Source organism: Natrix helvetica (genome assembly GCF_964273705.1).
Source record: "Natrix helvetica genome assembly, chromosome: 8".
Taxonomy (NCBI): Eukaryota; Metazoa; Chordata; class Lepidosauria; order Squamata; family Natricidae; genus Natrix; species Natrix helvetica.
In genome coordinates, this window is record NC_138559.1 from 18,763,359 (window position 1) to 18,784,245 (window position 20,887).

Sequence of the window (20,887 nt, forward strand, 5' to 3'; positions counted from 1 at the left end):
GGCCATGGATATTTCAAAGAAGATTTATTATTTTACCTACACAATGCCTCCTGCTGTCAAATAGGCAACATTCATTTGGAAAGCTCAGCGGGGCGGGGGGGGGAATGCACGGGAGAGTGGCACAGAACTTCTTCCCTCCTTCCAGTGGCTCAGAGCTTTGCTCTGCAAAGCCTGTAGTCCTTCCACCGCCACCACGCACAGCAAGTTGCCAGCTGAACATAGCAATGATTGCTGGCATGACGGGAAAGCTCATTTTTAACATCTTAAGTTGCCAACTTTGACAGGTGGCTGATATGGAAATGTGGCAGAAGTCCAAGAAGGAAGAATCAACATGGAGTTAGACCAAAGGAGATAGGAGAGCAGTTGGTTTCTGCCACATCTCCAGATTCCTTTGCTGTTTGCACAGCAGGCTGGTTGACGTCCGCCATGCTCTCAGGGCTGTTTGCAGTCCTGCCAGGAATTCATTGCAGCCCATATGTTAATGAAGTCAGATCCAAATCTGTCAGTTCATTGACAAATTTCTTCCTAATAATTCTTATTAGGATGTTATTTAAATGTGCCCAGGCTGGACCTGTTATTGCTAGAGGTAGGATCATATGCCTAGTGTTTCATGCAATGAAAAGGAAAGATACAGAGTCTTTTTAATCATGAGAAGGGAAGTCTTCATTAGCTTCTCCTGCCCGAAGGAAGGATTGCACAGAGAGGAGGGGGAGAGAAAGAGAGTGAAAGGGAGAAAGAAAAAGGGAGAGAGAGAGAGAGAGAAAGAGAGTGAAGGACGGAGAGGGAGAGAAAGAGGGAGAGAGAAAGAGTGAAAAGGAGAAAGAAAAAGGGAGAGAGAGACAAAGAGAGTGAAGGAGGGAGAGGGAGAGAAAGAGGGAGAGAGGAAGAGAGTGAAAGGGAGAAAGAAAAAGAAAAAGGGAGAAACAGAGTGAAAGAGGGAGAGAGGGAGAGGGGGAGAGAGAGAGAGAGAGAGAGAGAGAGAGGGAGGGAGAGAGAGAGAGAGAGAGAGAGATGGCACTAAGTGGAAATTAACAACTATTTTGTTAAGCATGTTACAGAAAGTACAGATTGGAACACTTCTAGGGTGTTAGACAAATTATTGTCAGGTCAACTTATTTTCTTGAGCACCAGAAGCAAGAGAGGAAACAATGGATGGAAGCTAATCAAGGAGAGAAGCAACCTGGAATTAAGGAGAAGCTTCCTGACAGGGAGAACAATAAACCAGTGGAACAGAAGTTGCCTTCAGAAGTTTTGGATGCTTCATCACTGGAAAATTTTAAGAAGAGACTGAACAGCGACTTGTCTGAAATAGTATAGGGTTTTTCCTGCTTGAGCATGGGGTTGGACTAGAAGACTTCTAAGGTCCCTTCCAGCTCTATTCTGATTTGATTCAAATATATTGCCTTTGCCCTTTTCGCTCTGAAACTCTTTATAGCTTGATATACTCATTTTATTCCCAATGAAAAGGAAAGTTTCTGGCCAGAGTGAAATGGAACTAAAAGGGCTTTGGGAAATTGTTGGATTTCTTTGTGTGATTTGAGGTGCTGCTGTCTTAACATATCTGGAGAAAAGTGATTTAAGATGTAACAATGTGTGTGTTTGTGTAAACTACCTAGAGTCACAGGTGAGATGGACAGTGTAGACATTTCATTAAAAAAACCCAACCATTGGATATTGCAGTAGAGGAAAAGGAAGATTCATGGTTTCATGAGCCTTGATAAATGGAAGATTGGAAACCATAGTGTTACCAAATCAGACTGTTGTTTCGTTTATCTCTGAGTTGTCCTTTCTGTTAGTAGTTAGGTGAAGGAGCTGAAGATTGGACGGAGAACTCTCTACATGCAAAACATATGCTCCCTTGTTGCACCGTGGGAGGGTTATAAATAAGACAAACTATTTAAATTTAAATGCGGAGTTCAGCTTGGATTGAAAGGTCGTAAATTGGGAATGTATTGCACAAGAATTAATAAAGGAGTATATAAAACGCTACAGTAATAAAATAAGCTATTTTATGAAAATTTAAGTTGGTTGTTTAAACTCATGCCCAAGTAAGCTTGGTATTAGTATCCACTTGGATTTTAACTTTGAGAAGTTTGCACAAAATCCAGCTGTGTCATACTTGTTCTTACTGAGAGTTTCAAAAACAAAACAAATTTGGCAGATCAACTGAGAGACAAGGATAATTGATGGAGAGCTCCTTATTCAGCTTTTAAAGACATTTCAAGAATAAGGTTTACATATCTGTATCGTTTCAAATCAATTTTCCCCAAGCCATGAGGATCCCCTCTCAAATTGGGTCTTCATTTTAAGGAGTGACTGTCATAAGGAAAATGTTATTTTAATTAAAGCAGAGTGATATTCATACTTGCCAGTTATGCATTAAGTCAGGGGTCTCCAACCCACAAGTAATAGACCAGTACCAGACATGCCAGAAACTGGTCATGAAGCTCTATCTGTGGGATGTAGGCAGCACACGAAAGCACACCCCTTCTGTTCCACAGGAAAACCTCTCTCCACGGAACTGATCCCTGATACTCCAAAGTCTGGGGGCCACTGTATTAAGTATCTTCCCTCTCTGGATGTTCTAAAAATTACAATTTTTGGATGCTGAAGCTCAAATACTTTGACCACCAAATGGGAAGAGAGGGCTCACTGGAAAAGACCCCAGATGTTGGGAATATTGAAAGGCAAAAGGAGAAAGGAACAGCAGAGGATGAGATGGTTAGAGACAGTGTCATTGATGCAATGAACTTGAATTGGGCAAACTCTGGATGATGGGAGGGACCTGACGTGTGATGGTCTTGCAAAGAGCTGGACATGACTTATTGACTGAACAACAACAAAACACACTTTTTTGGAGGTTTGGGGAGGGCAGGTGGGGATGCTATTGGTGGCATCATGTGACCTCAGCATCTCATATTTTGCGCTGCAAAGAGGTAGCGAAATTGTTGAACTGTAACTCAAGGTGAATTGTCCATCTCAATGAGCAGCATCTGTTCAATATTTTATTTTTACTGCTAGGGGAGATACCATTTAGAGATAGCCCCAGGCATCCAACCATCCTGAATCATCTCTGAGAGAGAGTTGGAATTGCGTGTAATTTTAGGTCACCCTACTCTTGAGCTTGGAGCTCTAGTGGGTTTGACAGTAATGAGGCAACCAGCAATCTTTCCCCGTTGAAAGACTTGGTTGTACTCATCCATCTTGCAACTGAACATGCATCTCACTTGTTCATGCTTAAATAGATGAGGGCGGTGACACTAATGCACTGCTCAACATCCTTGGGGTCCACTGGTGGTCATGTCAACGTCTCCATGAAGGAGTAGGAAACCTTACTTTTCATCAGAGCCCGCAGGCTATTTGCCGAACAGCAATAGTCAATCCCTCCTCTTTCTCTTGTCTGCATTAATAAAGTTGCACTCTGTGATTTTAACAGCTCTGAGCAATGCGTTAAATTTTGAAACAGCATACCTCCCCGTCACAGGCCTTCGTACACTAAAAAACATACGTCTGCACTCATTATTGTTGCGAGCGGGGGACAGCAATGGATTAAGGGAAGCCAGAATGAATCCTTACCATTAACTGTTTGATGGCTGGGTGATCTTCACTTTCTCGGCTTGAGGCAGATTCCTTGTGAACAATCTCAACTCGAATATCATTCTTGGCTGAAACAACTCCTTTCAGATCTAAGCAAAAGAATCAAGAAATGACCATTACAAAAAATAATAGGAATGCTCACTGCTCCAGAGGTCTAACCAACAATTAGGGTCCCCCCTCCCCCGGAATGCTTTATACAGAGGCACCTTGGTACTCAACTGCTTTGAAACTCATCAAATTTGCTACTCAATGCATTTTGATGTGAAAATGTTGTTCTGGTACTCATTGTTTGTTTAGTACTCAATACACAGTCAGCGTTCCCTGCCTTGTGACCCACTACTACATTATTCCTTATGGGGAAAAATGGTTTGATATGAATGGTTTCAGATAATCATCGCACCTCCTGGAACCAATTAAGGATGAGTACCAAGGTGCCACTGTATATCCTTATCTTCCTGGAACCTCAGAAAGTGTATGAAGGAATCTTCTAGTGATTTGATGCATACGAGAAACAGGATTTCTGCCATTTATTATTATTCAACCTTTCATTGGATAATATTGAGAGAGTTTGAAACGTAAGCCTTCTGAAACTTAAGAATTAACTCTGCTTACATTAACCTAGGATTGTAAGCCAGATGTCCAGACAGATGGAAGGTCACCACTTACACCAGAAGAACCTTTCCATGCGATATCTGTTCTAACATAATCCTTGCTTCCTGGTCGGCAGAGTTAAAATACTGGAAATCCATGAATTGAACATTCTCTCTGGTAATCTAAGCAATGAACCTCATGAGAAGACAAGTAGGTATTTTGGATCTTTTCCAAGAGATCAGCCTTAGAAGAGGAAGAGAAGGCATTGCTTTTACACACAGCAGAGTCCAGAGAAGGGCAGAGAGATTTAGGGACCGGTTTCTTCTTCACCTCCCCACCCCAGTATCCCAAGAGTCATCTAGTAATCTTTTGAAGAGGCTTATTTTGGAAAATTAAATGCAAGATAACGAGCAGCAGGCTTGAGGGGAAAAGAAACACTTTCCTCTATGCATACCTAAGATTAAAAGACTGAGAGGAAGGTAAATCTAAACAGCCACAAGCTTTGAAGAAACACTGAAGAAGAGGTCTGCTGTTTATAATTGGCCCTCGAATAAAAATATTAAAAGACAGGTTATTTATTTATTGGATTTATTGCCTTTTCAATAAATAGTCCTGGAATTAGATTGAAATTAATTAACTAATTAATTAATCACACCCAAACAAAAATCCCTTGGTAAACCTCCCCAGTAAAGCCAAATTTGACACCCAGCCAAGATCTACCTAACATTAACATGCATTTACTTGACCTCTTGGAGCAGGTAAAAATCAAATCATTTTTCGAGTCAAGCACAGCTCTTTTCCCTACAATCGTTAATCCTATGAAGTTTTGGAAGAACTCAAGATGGTTAGAATGATATAAAACCCATATGAAAGGATAGTCTGTATGACTTCTAATGTAAGCAAGATAAATCAAATCTTGTCAGGTGCGAACAAACAGATTCACCCATAAAGAATTCAATTGGCTGATTTATTGCTCATGCCTATACACAGAAATCTCAAAGCGACAGTTTGCACTTAGGAAAGACTAGGCATTCCATGGCATTCAAGAGGGGGCAGATTTTACTTTCTTCTGACTATATAAGGACTTCAGATTAGTTCCCTGCTTGACTCCTTCCCCTGGTTACACCGGTCTCTCTCCAACCGATAGGAGTAAAATTAAAACATTGGGTTATCTGTCCAGGAGACGTCAGAAGTCAGATTTTATGAGGTTAAATTGAGCGCTCAATGTGCATCAGAAGCAGGGGATACTTCACATTGAATTCTATCAGATAGTCCAATAGAAGACATTTGCAGCGTTGCTCAGATGCCACTTGAAAGTTTATAGGTTCTGGTTTCCATAGTGTCCACTCAATTATTGGTTGAACCACTACTTGGAGAAACTGAGACAGGATCTTTGTATGGATGTTACTCTTGAGGATCCCCCCTCTTATACTCAAGTGCTTTTGTGTCTTTCAATTCTCTGCCTTTAACGCAGGGGTGTCCAAACTTGGCAACTTTAAGACTTGTAGAGCTGGCTGGGGAATTCTGGGAGTTGAAGTCCACAAGTCTTAAAGTTGCCAAGTTTGGACACCCCTGCTTTAACACCTCTGGCTTGTACACAGTAAGTGGGAACTCAGTCTTAAAATTGAACTTAACTGTTGTGACCACTGCCCTTGCTTCAACCACTTGGCTGATGGTTTCTTGAGGTTCTGCTTCCTTCTTCCTTCTTTTCAAAAGGTCCATTGTAGTAGCATCGTTCATATATTTGTAGACAAAACGCAAACTTTGGATCAAGATGGCATTTTTCTTTTATCAATCTTGCTGACCTAAGGCTTTATCTGTTGATAGGCATAGCACTTATATACCGCTTCACAGTGCTTTACAGCCCTCTCTAAGGGGTTACAGAGTCGACATATTGCCCCCAGCAATTTGGGTCCTCATTTGATCCACCTCGGAAGGATGGAAGGCTGAATCACCCTTGAGCCAGTGAGAATCGAACTGTCAAATTGCAGTCCGTTGGCGGTCAGCAGAAGTAGCCTGCAGTACTGCATTCTAACCACTGCGCCACTTCGGCGCAGATAGAAGCATTTGGAGCTAATACAGGTACTCCTCAACGTACGACCACAATTGAGCCCAAAATTTATCTTGCTAAGTGAGATATTTGTTAAGTGAGCTTTGCCCCATTTTATGACCTACTTTGCCACTGCAGTTTTTAATGAGAATTTGGCTTCTCCAGTGACTTTGCATGTCAGAAGTTTGCAAAAGATGATCACACAACCACACAGGTCACTGCAGCTGTAATAAATATGACTAAGTTGCCCAAGGGTTTGAATTTTGATCATGTGACCACAAGGGACAATGCAATGGTCATACATGTGAAAAACAGTCATAAGTCACTTTTTTCAGTGCCAACTTAACTTCAAACCGTCACTAAACAAACTGTTGTAAGTTGAGGAGGCCTACGTTTACCTTGCTGAATAGGACCATAAAACAGCAAAGGAAGTGAAATATTGCAGTTTTTTTAAAAAATGAGTCTATCAGGTTAAAAATCCCAGGGGCCCTGAGTGTTTCAACCAAGCAGTTATTAAAGAAATATATCTTTTAGTTACTAATTCAGGAACAGCAAGGTGAGAGAGAAATCCAACCGATGTCTCAAACCCAATCCTTGGGGGAATTCTTCTACACGTCTGCTGAGCTGGATGTGAAGGGGGAGAGAGCTGTGCGGAAGAATTTTCAGTGAGTTTGGGAGGGAAAGTCTTTTATTCTTACCAAGGATCTCTTCTCCTTTGGGCATTGTAGGAGGAGAGCTGTGTAAATCAGAAATCTGAAGGAATCTGGAACCACCTAGCTAACCTTCTGAATAACAGATTTAATGAAGAAAGTTTGAAAACTAGAGCTCACATCATCAGATTCTGGGAGGGTTCTGTGAGATGGGTCTATAGGACAATTCGCTGGGGCCGAATCCCCATGGCCAACTTGCTGCAGGAAAACTCACTATGGCCCTCTCATCACAGGACAAACTCACTGCGGGACAAGAGTTACACTAATATCAAAGAAATGGTGGAATATAATCACTAAAGAAAGGATGCAAAAGGTGGGACAGAATGAAAATTTGAATACATTTTATCTATTTTAAACCATTAAATATAATTTTTAACGGTCCCGCAACTTGTCCTGTGGCAACTTGGCCATGGCAAGTTGCCCTGCAATAAGTTGGCTGTGGTGCAGAGGTGGTATTCTACCAGTTCAGACCGGTAGCGGAAATCACTAGTGGCCCCACCCACCAGCCCCAACTCTATGGCATCCCATATAGGCCCCCTTTTTTTTTGCCAAAAGCGCACGCACGGAAGGCTGAGTGTATGCACAGAGGTGGCGCATGTGCTTACATTTGCAAACCATTAGGGAAGGTAAGTCAAGACCACCCCTGCCATGGTGAGGTGGCTGTGGCATGTTGGTCATGGCATGTTGGTTGCAGCAAGTTGGCTCCCACAAGTTGTCCCATTCCCCTCTGAGATGTCTCCTGGTTTCTTTTTGGAGAAATCTGCTCAGGTTTGAGTTGTGAGGCTGAAGCAAGTTGGGACAAAGCTAAATGAGGGAAAGCACTACCATCATTTTTGGGGCGGGACCACTTCTAGTTTGTCCTCAGCACCAGGAGGCCACAAGCATTTACACTGAGGTTCACAAGTCACTCTTTCTCTCAAAGCTGCACTACATTATTTCTGGGGAGAGGAGGAAATAGTTAGTCTTTGCAAGCCCCAAGCTGTAGTATCCTGGGTTGGCTTTGAAGGCGCTTAATCTGCTCGTGCAAACATTTCGCAGAACTCCCTGGGTTGTGCAAACTGCCAAGCCATTAAATATTTGTGGGAATGGGTTTAATTTAGTCATTTTATTTTGGCGTGCCCAATTTCCTGTTTGATTACAAAAGGAGGGAGGCAGAGGTAGAAAATCTAAATACTCATCAGCATCTTTGCTTCACAGCCTGCATAATGTAATAGTGCTTGGTGAGAAGGTTTTAACCACTAGAGAGACTGGGAGAAGAGAAGGCACTTTATAACCAAATTTGGAAGCTCACTGGATAGGAGCAGATTTGAAGCCTCTGTAAATAATGCATGCTTTCAAGAGACAGGTTACAAATCATGTCTCGGGCTGGTTTCTGAATGACAGAATATTTTAAAAGAGACAGTAACTCAAGAGTTCATCTGTGTGCTCCTCAGTTTACACCCAAACATGATCAGGTTACATCATCATAGCTCAAAGACCTTGCGTACTTAATCACCAAACAATTTTATTATCCCAGGTTTCTGCAATCTACAGGTAGATTACAGTAAGTGTGACCAATGCTGTATTAGTTTAAGGTGTTTTGGAGGAGGAAAACCCCACCAATTGAAATAGATCCTATACTTGGAATTATTGAAAGACCCTCCCCCCCAAAAAAAGATGGATTAAGGTATTTTGTGGCTGCAATTCCATACAGTAAGACGTTTAGGATGCAATAGCCTACAGATCAATTCTGCCTAGGAAATCATCAAAACCATAAAAAAGTGAAAGTTAGAATATTTTGGACACGTGAGACCCAGAAAAATACCGCATACTTTACTTAATTTTCCTGGGAAAGATTGAAGGCAAACGAGGTCCAGGGAGAAGAAGAACATCATGGCTTCAAAACCTAAGGGGCTGGTTTGGACAAAACTCAGCAGCACTTTTTCGTGCGACAGTTGATAAAAATAGGATCACCAACATGATCACCAATGTCCAATGACTGATATGGCACAACAAGAAGAAAAAGACAGACCAGTGGCAAATTTAGCCAAACAAACTCTGCAGGTTATCTGTGCTGAATGACTGAGTCCACATCTCAAACTAACCTGTCATTTGGTTGGGTTGCTTAGAGTTGTGAGTTCCTCCAAGCTGCTTCATACGACTTTGGTGGCACAATTTGAGGTGCAGAATTTTAGACTCTTATTTCAGCACATTGCCACGTCTCCTGCCCATTATCCCCCACCACCACAATCACCATTCTCTTTTGGCGGTTAGGTAAAGGTAAAGTAAAGCTAAAGGTTCCCCTCGCACATATGTGCTAGTCGTTCCTGACTCTAGGGGGCGGTGCTCATCTCCGTTTCAAAGCCGAAGAGCCAGCGCTGTCCGAAGACGTCTCCGTGGTCATGTGGCCAGCATGACTAAATGTCGAAGGTGCACGGAAGGCTGTTACCTTCCCATCAAAGATGGTTCCTATTTTTCTACTTGCATTTTTACATGTTTTCAAACTGCTAGGTTGGCAGAAGCTGGGACAAGTAACGGGAGCTCACGCTGCTACATGGCGCTAGGGATTTGAACTGCCGACCTTTCTGATAGACAAGCTCAGCGTCCACTACGTCCCTTTTTTTGGCGGTTACTGCATCACAAAAATGACTTCCTCTGACCACGTAGGAGGTCAGAAGGTCGAACTGGATTCTTGACCTCTCAAATATTGCAAATTCTTCATTTAGGGCTTTGGGAATAGTAGGAGGTCAGCGAAGTATGTTTATTGAATAACTGTGATTAAGCAAAACTGAACCTAATATTAATATGTGAACTCAGGCAGTGTGAGGAACAGAAGAAACGTATCCTGCCATACCTCTCGGTTCCCACTGAACTACTGAGAGATAAACTAATGATAAACATTATATCTCACTCATCTAAATTATTAATCCCCTCCTTCATATTCATTTCACCCAGAAGAGCTAATTGTTTTGCTCTTATCAAAAGATTGCAGAAGGAATGCTTGTCTAACAATGGATAAATAAACTTAGTACAGGGGCTGTGCTGGTAAAAAAAAGAAAGAAGCAAAATCAAGGTTACTAATACCCGAATTAACACCTGCTGTCCCTGAGGCAATGGCTCTTAATTGATAACCTAGTACTATCAGTCAAATCAATATGCAATTTAGTAGTTTTCGTCTAGCTTTCTCTTGATAATGCTTTTTTTCCTGAAGGCCATCGTTTCTCCTATCACCCTCAGGCATCTTTTAGTAATGGGCTTACAAACATATCATGATGGATTTTCCCAAGCTTCACAGTGAAGAAAAGCTGTCTCCCCTCCCCCTTTGCTCTGGTCTTTCCATCATGTTTTATTTTATTGGTTCTTCCTCTGTCCCGTCCAGGCCTGAGAGCTAAAGCCTCAACATTTAATCTCAAGGAAAAGTCAATTATGGACTCATGGAGTCTTTCCTAGAGAATAATCGTCCTTAAACAAATTTTAGCTGGTAAAGCCATCCAGGAAGAACAATAGATGCATATTAAAGCAAGCAAACGTATCTTCCCAGGAAAATCTCTCTGATTACTATATTGATATAATGCATGTGATGAGTTTAGCATCTTCTTATTAAAACAGGAAGACATCTTCTGTTGATAGCTGCTCTACCATCCTGGACATTCTTTAGTTTAGGTAAGGGATTAGGCAATTTTAAGACCTGTGGACTTCAATTCCCAGAATTCCTCAGACAGCAATTCTGGGAGTTGAAGTCCATATGCCTTAAAAAGTTGTTAAAGTTGGACACTTCCATGTTAGGTAATACAATATAACATTTATTACATGACAAAGACCTGAATCTCCTTAGCTAGAACTTTTCTTGATTTCTATCCAGCAAAACAGGTGCGATCAGCAAGTAGATCAAAAGCTTCAAGTTTGAAGGAGTTCTAAAAAATCTAAAAAAATAGGAAGGCTGAGCGCCAAAGAACTGAGGCCTTTGAACTATGGTGCTGGAGAAGACTCCTTGGACTGCAAGGCGATCAAACCAGTCAGTCCTAGAGGAGATCAATCCTGACTTCTCTTTAGAAGGCCAGATCCTGAAGATGAAACTCAAATACTTTAGCCACCTGATGAGAAGGAAGGACTCACTTGAGAAGAGCCTTATGCTGGGAACAATTGAGGGCAAAAGAAGAAGGGGATGACAGAGAATGAGGTGGCTGGATGGAGTCACCATAGCAGTAGGCATGAGCTTAAATGGACTCCAGAGGACAGTAGAGGCAGGAAGGCCTGGAGGAATATCGCCCATGGGGTCGCGATGGGTCGGACACAACTTCACGACTAACAAAAACAAACAAAATTCTGATCACTAGATCAACTAGATATCTACAGACTGTCTAGGTATCTACAGACTGAAAGTCAGAGTAGTGAAGATGTGACCCCAAGTGATGTAATGTCCCATGATATTTTATATACATTGTGGGGCTCTGATTGCATGATTCTGACTGCCATTTGACTTCTTGGAGAAATTCTAAATAATTTAAATGATTATAGAAACAGAAGGGAAGGAAGGAAGGAAGGAAGGAAGGAAGGAAGGAAGGAAGGAAGGAAGGAAGGAAGGAAGGAAGGAAGGAAATCCAACAGCATCATGTTAAAATCAGTTAAGCTACAAATAAGATTTTCCCCCTATAATTGGCAAGGTACCTCATGCAGAAAACGGATGCTCTAAATTTTCATTAGCACTAAAACAGCTATTCCAGAAAGTGACAAGCTTTTCTCATTTAATTGAAATGTGTCTGGTCCCTCCTGGTTTCTTCCAAGTTATGGAAAAAGTTTGTTAATTTCATTAACAAAGCAGTTTCTCAAGTCTTCCCAAATGATTAATATATTGATGGCATTTGGGGGGGGGGGAATGCTTGTAATTTGCTAACCCAGTTTTTAATTTTATCAATTAATAAACTACTCTTGATTTTACATTCTTAACATGTTCGTTGTTTGTATTCTTTACGGTCCTTTAGAAACAATACACAAAAAGCTATTCTGCAAATGCAGAAGTGAGATCTGGCACATATAAGAAAGCAGCAGAAGAATGCTTGAATTTTAGTCATTTAGAGTATTCTAGAATTGACTAAGGAGTGGCCTATTGATTCTCTGAAAAAAATGGACAATAGAGGTATGAACTCCTCATCCTTAGTTATCATTTAAAGTTCCTACAGACCTACTAGTTGGGGGGTATTTATGACCCAGATTCAAAGTTCTGATGGTCACCTCCCACATCCCTTCATGACCACATGATTGCAGTTAAGTTAGTAGGTAATAAGGCCACATTTAATGGCATTTGCAGCTTCCCATGTTTACGTGGCCATATTTTATGTTTTGCTAAAAACCAGCACTTACAGTTTTCAGAAACCTGCGCCCATAATGAATCATTGGTTTGCTTAATGACTGTGGCATTTGCTTAACAACTGCCATAACCATCCTAAAAAAGATTGTAAAATTAGGTCGGTCACAGTTTATCACAATGTCTAATTTGATGAGAAGAAGGACTATGGTTGACCTGATAGCAGTCTTCCAATATCTCAGGGGTTGCCACAAAGAAGAGGGAGACAAGTTATTCTCCAAAGCACTGAAGGCAGGACAAGAAGCAATGGGTGGAAACTAATGAAGGAGAGAAGCAATCTAGAACTGAGGAGAAATTTCCTGTCAGTTAGAACAATTAATCAGTGGAACAATTTGTCTCCAGAAGTTGTGAATGATCCAATAATTGAGAGTTTTTCAGAAGACATCGGACAACCATTTCTCTGGAATGGTATAGGGTTTCCTGCCCGAGCAGGGGATTGGACTAGAAGACCACCAAGGTCCCTTCCAACTCTGTTATTCTATGAGTTACGATCATTATGGGCAGACTGTATTACATTCATAACTTGAGGACTAGCTGTAATTTGGTTAAGTCACTTATTCAGTCAGGTAGCTTCTCTGGCTACCTGGATGATCTTATTCAATTCAAAGGATGCTTCACAGAAGGTTTCTTTGTCTCCAAAGCATCATTTTCTGATGAGTAAATGCTTGTACGGCATTTTCTCTGATGCTCGGAAAGCATCTGTTGATCAGACAGGTGTCTTCTAGAAAGCTACCTGAACAAGCAGGATCGGATATTTTCTCTTGCACTTTGGAGAAGGGAACAGACAACATTTGAGCAAGTTCCCAAGAGGGGGATACGATGAGTGGCAGATGGCAGCACGATTACCAAACACGCCACACTTAAGTTGAGCATTCTGTGTTTTCCTCCTCTTAGCTTTATCAAATCAAATAACACGCAGCTTTCCTTCCGTTGGAAACGGGAGCTCTTTGAAGTGACAAGTAAACTTGAATTATGAAAAAGAAAAACTTAAGTTGTCAGCCTGAATTTCTTTCACTGCAAAACAAACAAAGCCGCCGACAATGAAAAGTATGTTAATTGAATGGATTGGATTCTCTTGCCGTGTTGTAGATGGTGAGAGTAAGATAGAAAACATTGCTGTAGGGTAGAAATATGCTTACGCCTCTCAACTTATAGAAAAAGGAAAATGGAATGTGGGCAGACTAGGTTCATTAGCTTATGAATTAACATCAAGCTGATTAATGTTTAGGATTAACAAAATATCCCGAAGTGGTATCTGCAGATAACGATGATTTAGTCTGCTTTGTGTTTTAATAAGAATTTATTGAAATTCATATCGTTCGTTATAAATGAGGCAGAGAGTATTTGATTCTTTTAAAAAAAAAGTGAGGAAGGGAAAACAAATCAGGCAGATGCTTTCATCTTATTTCTCTATTTCCAGGAATATTGATAGCATGCTTTGGGGGGGGGGGGTGAAGGAGTGGGTGTGAGTGGCAGAACATTAGGCCTTTTCTAGAATTTCAAAATCGAGCAGGATAAACGGAAGCAATTTGATTGTGGCTTTCCTTCCCCAATATTTGCTGGAGAGACTCATAACAAGGAGGAAGAGGTTTGTGGAAATTGGTTATTGGGGGGAAAATATCTGTCGTGTGGATTTCTGTTTCTTTAAATACTGTGGTTTGTAAAAAAAAAAATCTTCATTTCTAATAAATCAACATTTATTAGGGAAAGAATAAGTGTATCATAGCATAGCATTTCTTTGGGTTTAGTTCTATTTGTTTCCCACCTCTGCTGTTTAAGTGCATGTATACATTAATTTAGGTATGCCAATGAAGGCATGCAGATTCTTGTTTGCAAAAAAAAAAAAAAAAAAAAAAAGAGAGGCAAAATAGTGTTTTGGTTCAGAAATTTAATAAATCTGGGAAGAGCTCAGTTATGGTTCAAGCACAAAAAGGAAGAGAAGAGGATAGTGGCTTTTACATACAAGGCTGTATTAGCTCCTACTGCTCCTTATTGTTATCCATGTTGGTTGGTGTGGCAGGAGCTGAAGTTCAAAACATTTGGAGAGCATCTGATTATCTACATTGGGCTGTGAGGTTGATTAGCAGGGCCTTTGGGTGGTGCTCGAAGGGTGAAGACCAGCCCATGGCATTTCGTTGCCTGAGGTAAATATTACAAATGATGTGAAATGATGATGCTGGACAAAAAGCTGGATTGGTCTTCAACGCTTGTAATGAAGCAGAGTTCTGCCAAAAACAGGGGACAGAGGCCAGGCTGTGAGTCCTATAATTCCCTAACCTTTGACTGCTGGCATTTTCTCCCAGTGCTTAATCCCTGAGGTAACAATTTGACTCCCTCATACGAGAAGGCCAGCTCCGTCACACGTACTGAATGTCAGATATGGTCACCTCATACACCCTAGAATAAAAGGTAAAGGTTCCCCCATACATATACATTGTTCCCGACTCTAGGGGTGGGTGGTCAGCTCCGTTACAAAGCCGAAGAGTCAGTGCTATCCGAAGACGTTTCCGTGGTCATGTGGCCGGCATGTCTAAACGCCAAAGGCGCACAGAACACTTTCCCACCAAAGGTGGCCCCTATTTTTCTACTTGCATTTTTTACATGCTTTCAAACTGCTAGGTTGGCAGAAGCTGAGACAAGTAACGGGAGCTCACTCTGTTATGCGGCGCTAGGGATTCGAACCGCTGAACTGCTGACCTTAGTCTTAGCCACTGCGCCACCGCGTCCACCCTGGAAGACTGTGTCTCAATTTGGTGAGATCCCTAAAAGGACTCTTTTAAGTTCCTCTTGGAGACCCTCGCTCTTCACCCAGCTTTCAGTCTGTTGGTGTCCTTTTGCTTTGCTTTGCTTCTCCATTCTTCCCCTCAATTATTTCAAAGAATATGCCATTTCATGCCTTTTTAATTTCCCGTCTGTTGTTTGCGTTTTTTAAGGCTGATTTTCAGTCTAAATTGGCAGCAGGAGTAGCAGAGGCAATAACAGGGAAGGGGCTGATGAAAATTGTGATGGAGACTTGCCTAAAACTATGCCTTTAATTGGGTGGAGAATAGAAGCGAGCCAAATCTTGCTTTACTTCCCTTCAGATTGCTGTTATACTCAATACGGCCTAGCTGGAGACTGAGGGAACAGGCTCAGTGAACATGGCATCCATAACATAACCCTTATGTTAATTTAAACATGCAGTTTGTTCCTACGGTTGGCGGATAATAAATTTGTGACAGCGCTGAAACAGTGGAGGTCTCCTGAGACCAGGGTCAACTCTGCAGCCTCTTTCTCTTTCTCTTGCCTTGAATGAATCCGACTGGTATGGTATGAATAATTGGGCTCCCCAGAGATTTCCACAATTGCGAGTTTATGCAGTGCCTGTTAGGCTTACAGTACAAATCCCACCGCGTAGCGAGGTGGCTTTTCAGATGGCAAAAGATCAAAGCAACGTAGTGTCATTTTCTTAGGCAACATGCATGCCTCCCGTTTTCCTTATTTTTTAAATTATGAATGTATTCCTAGGCATGGGAAGGTCTCAGAAGAGATGAGATTTCCCAGCCAAAGCTTGCTTGTTTGTTTGTTTATATTTTGTTTTTGGAGATCCTTTCCTCCAGAGAAATCTACCAGGTCATTTCAGTTGGCCATTTGCAAATTCTATGGTTTTGGGGTTACTTAGACTTTCAAAAGGCAGACCACTGAGGCATATGAGTAGATTTTAAGGACCAATTCTTGCTCGCTGGATGCTCTTGTTTTTATTGCTGATGGCTGTGGTGATTTTGTGTGTGCTAATAATTTTTTTATAAGCCTAGAGGGGTTGTCAAGACCCTTTGATATTTCCTTTACAGATGATAATATTGTCTGATGTGTATACTGTATATCTATGAAGAAGGGAGAAAAGTAAGCTTGATTTGGGAATTGGGATTAGAGCATGTAAATACCCGCAGCCTATTAACATTACGCCACCATTGCAGACTATACAACACTCCATCTGCGTCATTTGAAAACTAGTGTTTTTTTTAACTGAGATGGGGAAGCCCCAAAGTTTTATGAACCATCTTGAGAGATTATCATGTGCAAGCCAATTCCTTACTATAATGCACTTTATATTAGCCTGCTCTTGAAAATAATGGATCACACTTCTCCAGATTTGAAACGTTATCAATTTCCATTGCAGAATTCAAAATGGTTGACCAGCAAACCCCTAACCAATTATGGGTCAGACTTTTTGAAAGGCCCCCTGTTTCTTTTATCAACTATCAGTAACTGTCAGCCATCATTAGAAATCTTGTTAAATAATCCTCCAGCAAAAACACCCAACCCAACCCAACAGTCAAGAGTTATATAGGACCTTTGCAGTAGTAGTAGAAGAGACTAGAAGCATTTGAAATGTGGATTTACAGGCGGCTGTTACATATAAGTTGGGCTGACAAAATCAGAAATCAGGAGATGATAAGCTGCCTGGGAAAGCTAAGGGAAACCATCAAAACCATAATAAAGCAAAATTATATTTTGGACATGTGATGCGACACCCAGAAATATATGGCATAGTTCACTTAATCCTCCAAGGAAAGACTGAAGGAAAATGAGGTCCAGGCAGAAGAAGAACATCATGGCTTTAAAATGTTTGGGACTGGTTTGGGCAAAACTCAACAGCTCATTTTTGTGCGGCTGTTGATAAAAATAGGATCGCCAACATGATCGCCAATGTCAGATGATGGATATGGCAGAAGAAGGAGAAGGAGAAGAGGAAGAGGAAGAGGAAGAGGAAGAGGAAGAAGAAGAAGAAGAAGAAGAAGAAGAAGAAGAAGAAGAAGAAGAAGAAGAAGAAGAAGAAGAAGAAGAAGAAGAAGAAGAAGCAGGAGGATATGAGTGCAAATTTGGCAGAACTTCCTTATGCTGCTTTTCTGTCAAGAGGTCAACACTGATTTGAAGCATTAGCATTCTGTACTCACAATGGGTTGTCTTTTGCTAGTTTCATGATAAGCTTTAATGTTGTTATTGCTGGTAAGCAGAGGAGTTTATCAGATCCAGAAATTAGAATGCCATTAGCTGTCCACATGGCTCCAACTTCCAACTGACCACTTCTTCTCCATCCTGGCTTGCCCAGATCTAAATCTTACATTGTGCATGGGACATCATCGCATTCACAATGGATATAGACTATAGGCCTTGCAAAGAAACCCAACACCATCTGGTTACTTCAAATAAGGACAACGTAATGAGCCACATGTTGTCTCTTTCTCCCCACCTATGAATCAGAGAAATGATGCAGTTTGTTCACATATATTATTAAAGAGAGAGATGGGCTGTGGGGGGGGGGGGAGAATATGCAAACTAGCCTGATTGTGTCTGACCACTGATGCTGTAACAATGAATTGGCCCGTTTTCTATCGAGCAAGCTTGAATGGCACATCAGTGCTGAATGATTCCAGTGAAATTGAATTGGCCTTTTCTCAGGTTTTAGTCGTGCACCCATCCATCAAAAACAGTGCTTAACCAGAATGCAAGATTAATGACTGCCAGAGATTTAATTTGCTAATACCTGAAAGAGTCACTAATGGGGTTTGGGGAGTGTTATGAAAGGTGGAGGAGGGGAAAGTGAAGAAAACACGATTATGGCTCTGAAAATCAGCCTCGTCTGTAAGCCCAGCCATTTATTAATAAGTTTGGGAGAAGCCAGGGATTCTTTGGTTTCACTATAAACTCTCTAAAAAGAGCTGTTTTTAAATTATTTATTCTCTGTTCTCAGCAACACAAACAAGTACTTTGCAGCGCATTTTGGCTTAGCTGTCTTTTAATTTCCTCCAAGTTAGAGAAACGGTTGGTTTTCTTTTTCTTTTTCTCAGCTTCCAAGAGAAGACACAACGATCGTTCCATGGTTTGTTGCTTTTAGATTCACACAACCATCACTCTTGAAATTCTCTGTGTTTCTCTCCAATAAGGCAGCTCTTGTTCGTTCATGGGGATCTTTTATTTTGTTTTTAACATCTGTTTCTCCAGCTGGACTGAAAAGCCAACTGGAGCTTGACATGGGATTTAAATGCTTACTTCGTTTAGAAGGACAACTCTCCCAAACCCTGCAATCTCCTAAAACAATTTTCAGGATAAGATAAATACTACATATTTAATGCACAGTTCTGATGTATTTCCCATGCTTCAGGACAAATAGAAATGAAAGGTGGATATCTAGCAGGTCTGAGATGTTTATTGGTCTTTTTGGTTGGGATAAAACCGGGACACTATACTCCAGATATTGTGATTTTAATTTAAGGGTGATATGTTGATGTGCATATCCCAAGGGTCTCTAATTCTGCACTTGTGCAATTATCTGCTGTGGGCTTGCCTGGGCAAAGTTTGTAATGAAGTGTTTGGACAACATTCTAACTTTCCTTTTGCAAACCAGTTCCTGCTTAAAAAAACATTACCCTCCAAAATTGATGTAACCTTGGTTTATCTAAGCCAATTGCTTATTCAATATACCATGGTTAAGCAAACCATAGCTCATTGCCATCTTTGTCCAGCTTATGCATATCCTCTTTGTTCCTGCTCTTGTAGGCAGTACAGAAGGTCTTCCAAACTTCCAGTCTGATAGCATGAGTGATGTGGGGAAAATCCATTTTCAGGTCAATGGGACTGTTAATTGAGAAATTGAGACCTAAGGAATGTGTCCTTGTAGCTCACAGTAGCCTGTGGAAAGCTTTATCAGAACATCCCAGTAGGAACCCCTGAATCTCAAGATGCTCATTAACAGAATAACAGAGTTGGAGGGGACCTTGGAGGTTTTCTAGTCCCCCTGCTCAAGCAGGAAACTCTATATAATGTCAGACAAATAGTTGTCCAATCTCTTCTTAAAAACAACCAGGTTTGGAGCACCCACAACTTCTGAAGGCAAGTCGTTCCACGGATTAATTGTTCTATCAGAAACTTTCTTCTCAACTCTAGGTTGCTTCTCTCCTTAATTAGTTTCCACCCATTGCTTCTTGTCCTGCCCTCAAGTGCTTTGGAGCAGCGGTCACCAACTGGTAGGTCCGCATGAAAATTCTGGTAGCCGCAGAAAAATTATGTGCATTTTTTTAAAATATTGCACTAAATCAGGGGTCCTCAAACTATGGCCCCTGGGCCGGATACATGCAATGAACCCTTGTGTTGCTGCAGAGAGACTCCCCCTTCGGGGTCTTTTTTGAGCCAGCTGTTGTGCCAACTCTTTCTCATGGTAGCTGCTTAGCCCCAACAACTGCTTCCTGTTGGGGCCCTAAGGAGCCCAGGAAGGCAGGTGAGGGGTGGCTGGGAAGGGAGGGGCACGGCGTTCCTCAACATGAGTGACATCAAGCTGGCCACGCCCATCCAGTCACATGACCACTTAGCCACACCCACCCAACCAGTCATTAGGCAGATCATATTAGTGGTCCGCAGGATTTAAAATTATGGAATTTAGTGGTCCCTGAGGTCCAAAATGTTGGTGAGCCCCGCTTTGGAGAATAGGTTGACCTACTCATCTAACAGAAGAGTAGATAACAGAAGTAACTTGAGATTTGCAATATTATTTGTGAATACATATCAACAAATCATTTCCCCTCCTTTCTGAAAGGGCTAAATATTGGTGCATCTCTTTGTCTACAGGGTTGTGTCTTCCACTATTCTCCTGGAAAGGACCCACTCCAGGATGCACTACTGAGTTAAAAAAAAAATACTTCCGTGAGTCTTGATTATTGGTTGTTCGGTTCTGCATGTGATTCCTCAGTGACAGTCAATGAACTAAAAAGGAAAAGGACTTACTTCTCTGGGAGCGAGCACAGCAGAAAGCCACGATGGTGGCCATCAGGACTAAGAAAGCCACCCCAGCTCCAACGGCCACACCTATGATGACTGCCATGGGCACTGACTCTGGAAGAAACAAGAAAAGAAATGAAGTGGAGGAGGAATCCCTTTTTCCTTGCCCCACGCTTACTACTAAGATCTCAACGATTTCTTCTCAAGTCATTATTTATTCTCAGATTTGCCCATGTCATTGGTAAGACTAGTTCCTACTCAATGAAATAGACACAAGGTTAGAAATGCATGGCAGGCTAACGATGAGTTGGGAAAGGAACATGTGGGTTTAGGAGTAAAGCTTATTTTGGGTCACTAACCCCTGGATCTCCTGTCTTTGTCAAAATAAAGTCAACTTTTGGCTGCCAAGTCAGGCTAGGATCCAATCCCTTTGCGCGGTTTACTTGAAATATTGAGACCTCTGTTGAGGACAGAGAAGCGGCTTGGAGAGTGGTAACATTAATATTGTCTGTCTGATTTAAAATAGAATAGAATAGAATAACAGAGTTGGAAGGGACCCTGGAGGTCTTCTAGTCCAACCCCCTGCTTAGGCAGGAAACCCTACACCACTTCAGACAAATGGTTATCCAACGTCTTCTTAAAAATGTCCAGTGTTGGAGCATTCACAACTTCTGGAGACAAGTTGTTCCACTGATTATTTGTTCTAACTGTCTGGAAATTTCTCTTTAGTTAAAAGTTGCTTCGCTGCTTGATTAGTTTCCACCCATTGCTTCTTGTCCTGCCCTCAGGTGCTTTGGAGAATAGGTTGAGCGCCTCTTCGTTGTGGCAACCCTGAGATAT

General features: G+C 41.5%; 1 protein-coding gene across 4 annotated transcripts in view; it reads right to left on the reverse strand.

The window, feature by feature from the left end:
• Nucleotides 1–20,887, reverse strand: part of KIRREL3 (kirre like nephrin family adhesion molecule 3) — a 694,474-nt gene that overhangs the window by 25,063 nt on the left and 648,524 nt on the right. For all 4 annotated transcript variants that reach the window (XM_081961293.1, XM_081961291.1, XM_081961292.1 and 1 more), the window contains 2 exons: nt 20,054–20,161; nt 3,577–3,686 (listed from right to left, as the gene is read on the reverse strand). In XM_081961293.1, the coding sequence (XP_081817419.1) occupies nt 3,577–3,686; nt 20,054–20,161 (218 nt within the window). The remainder of the gene's footprint in view (nt 1–3,576; nt 3,687–20,053; nt 20,162–20,887) is intronic.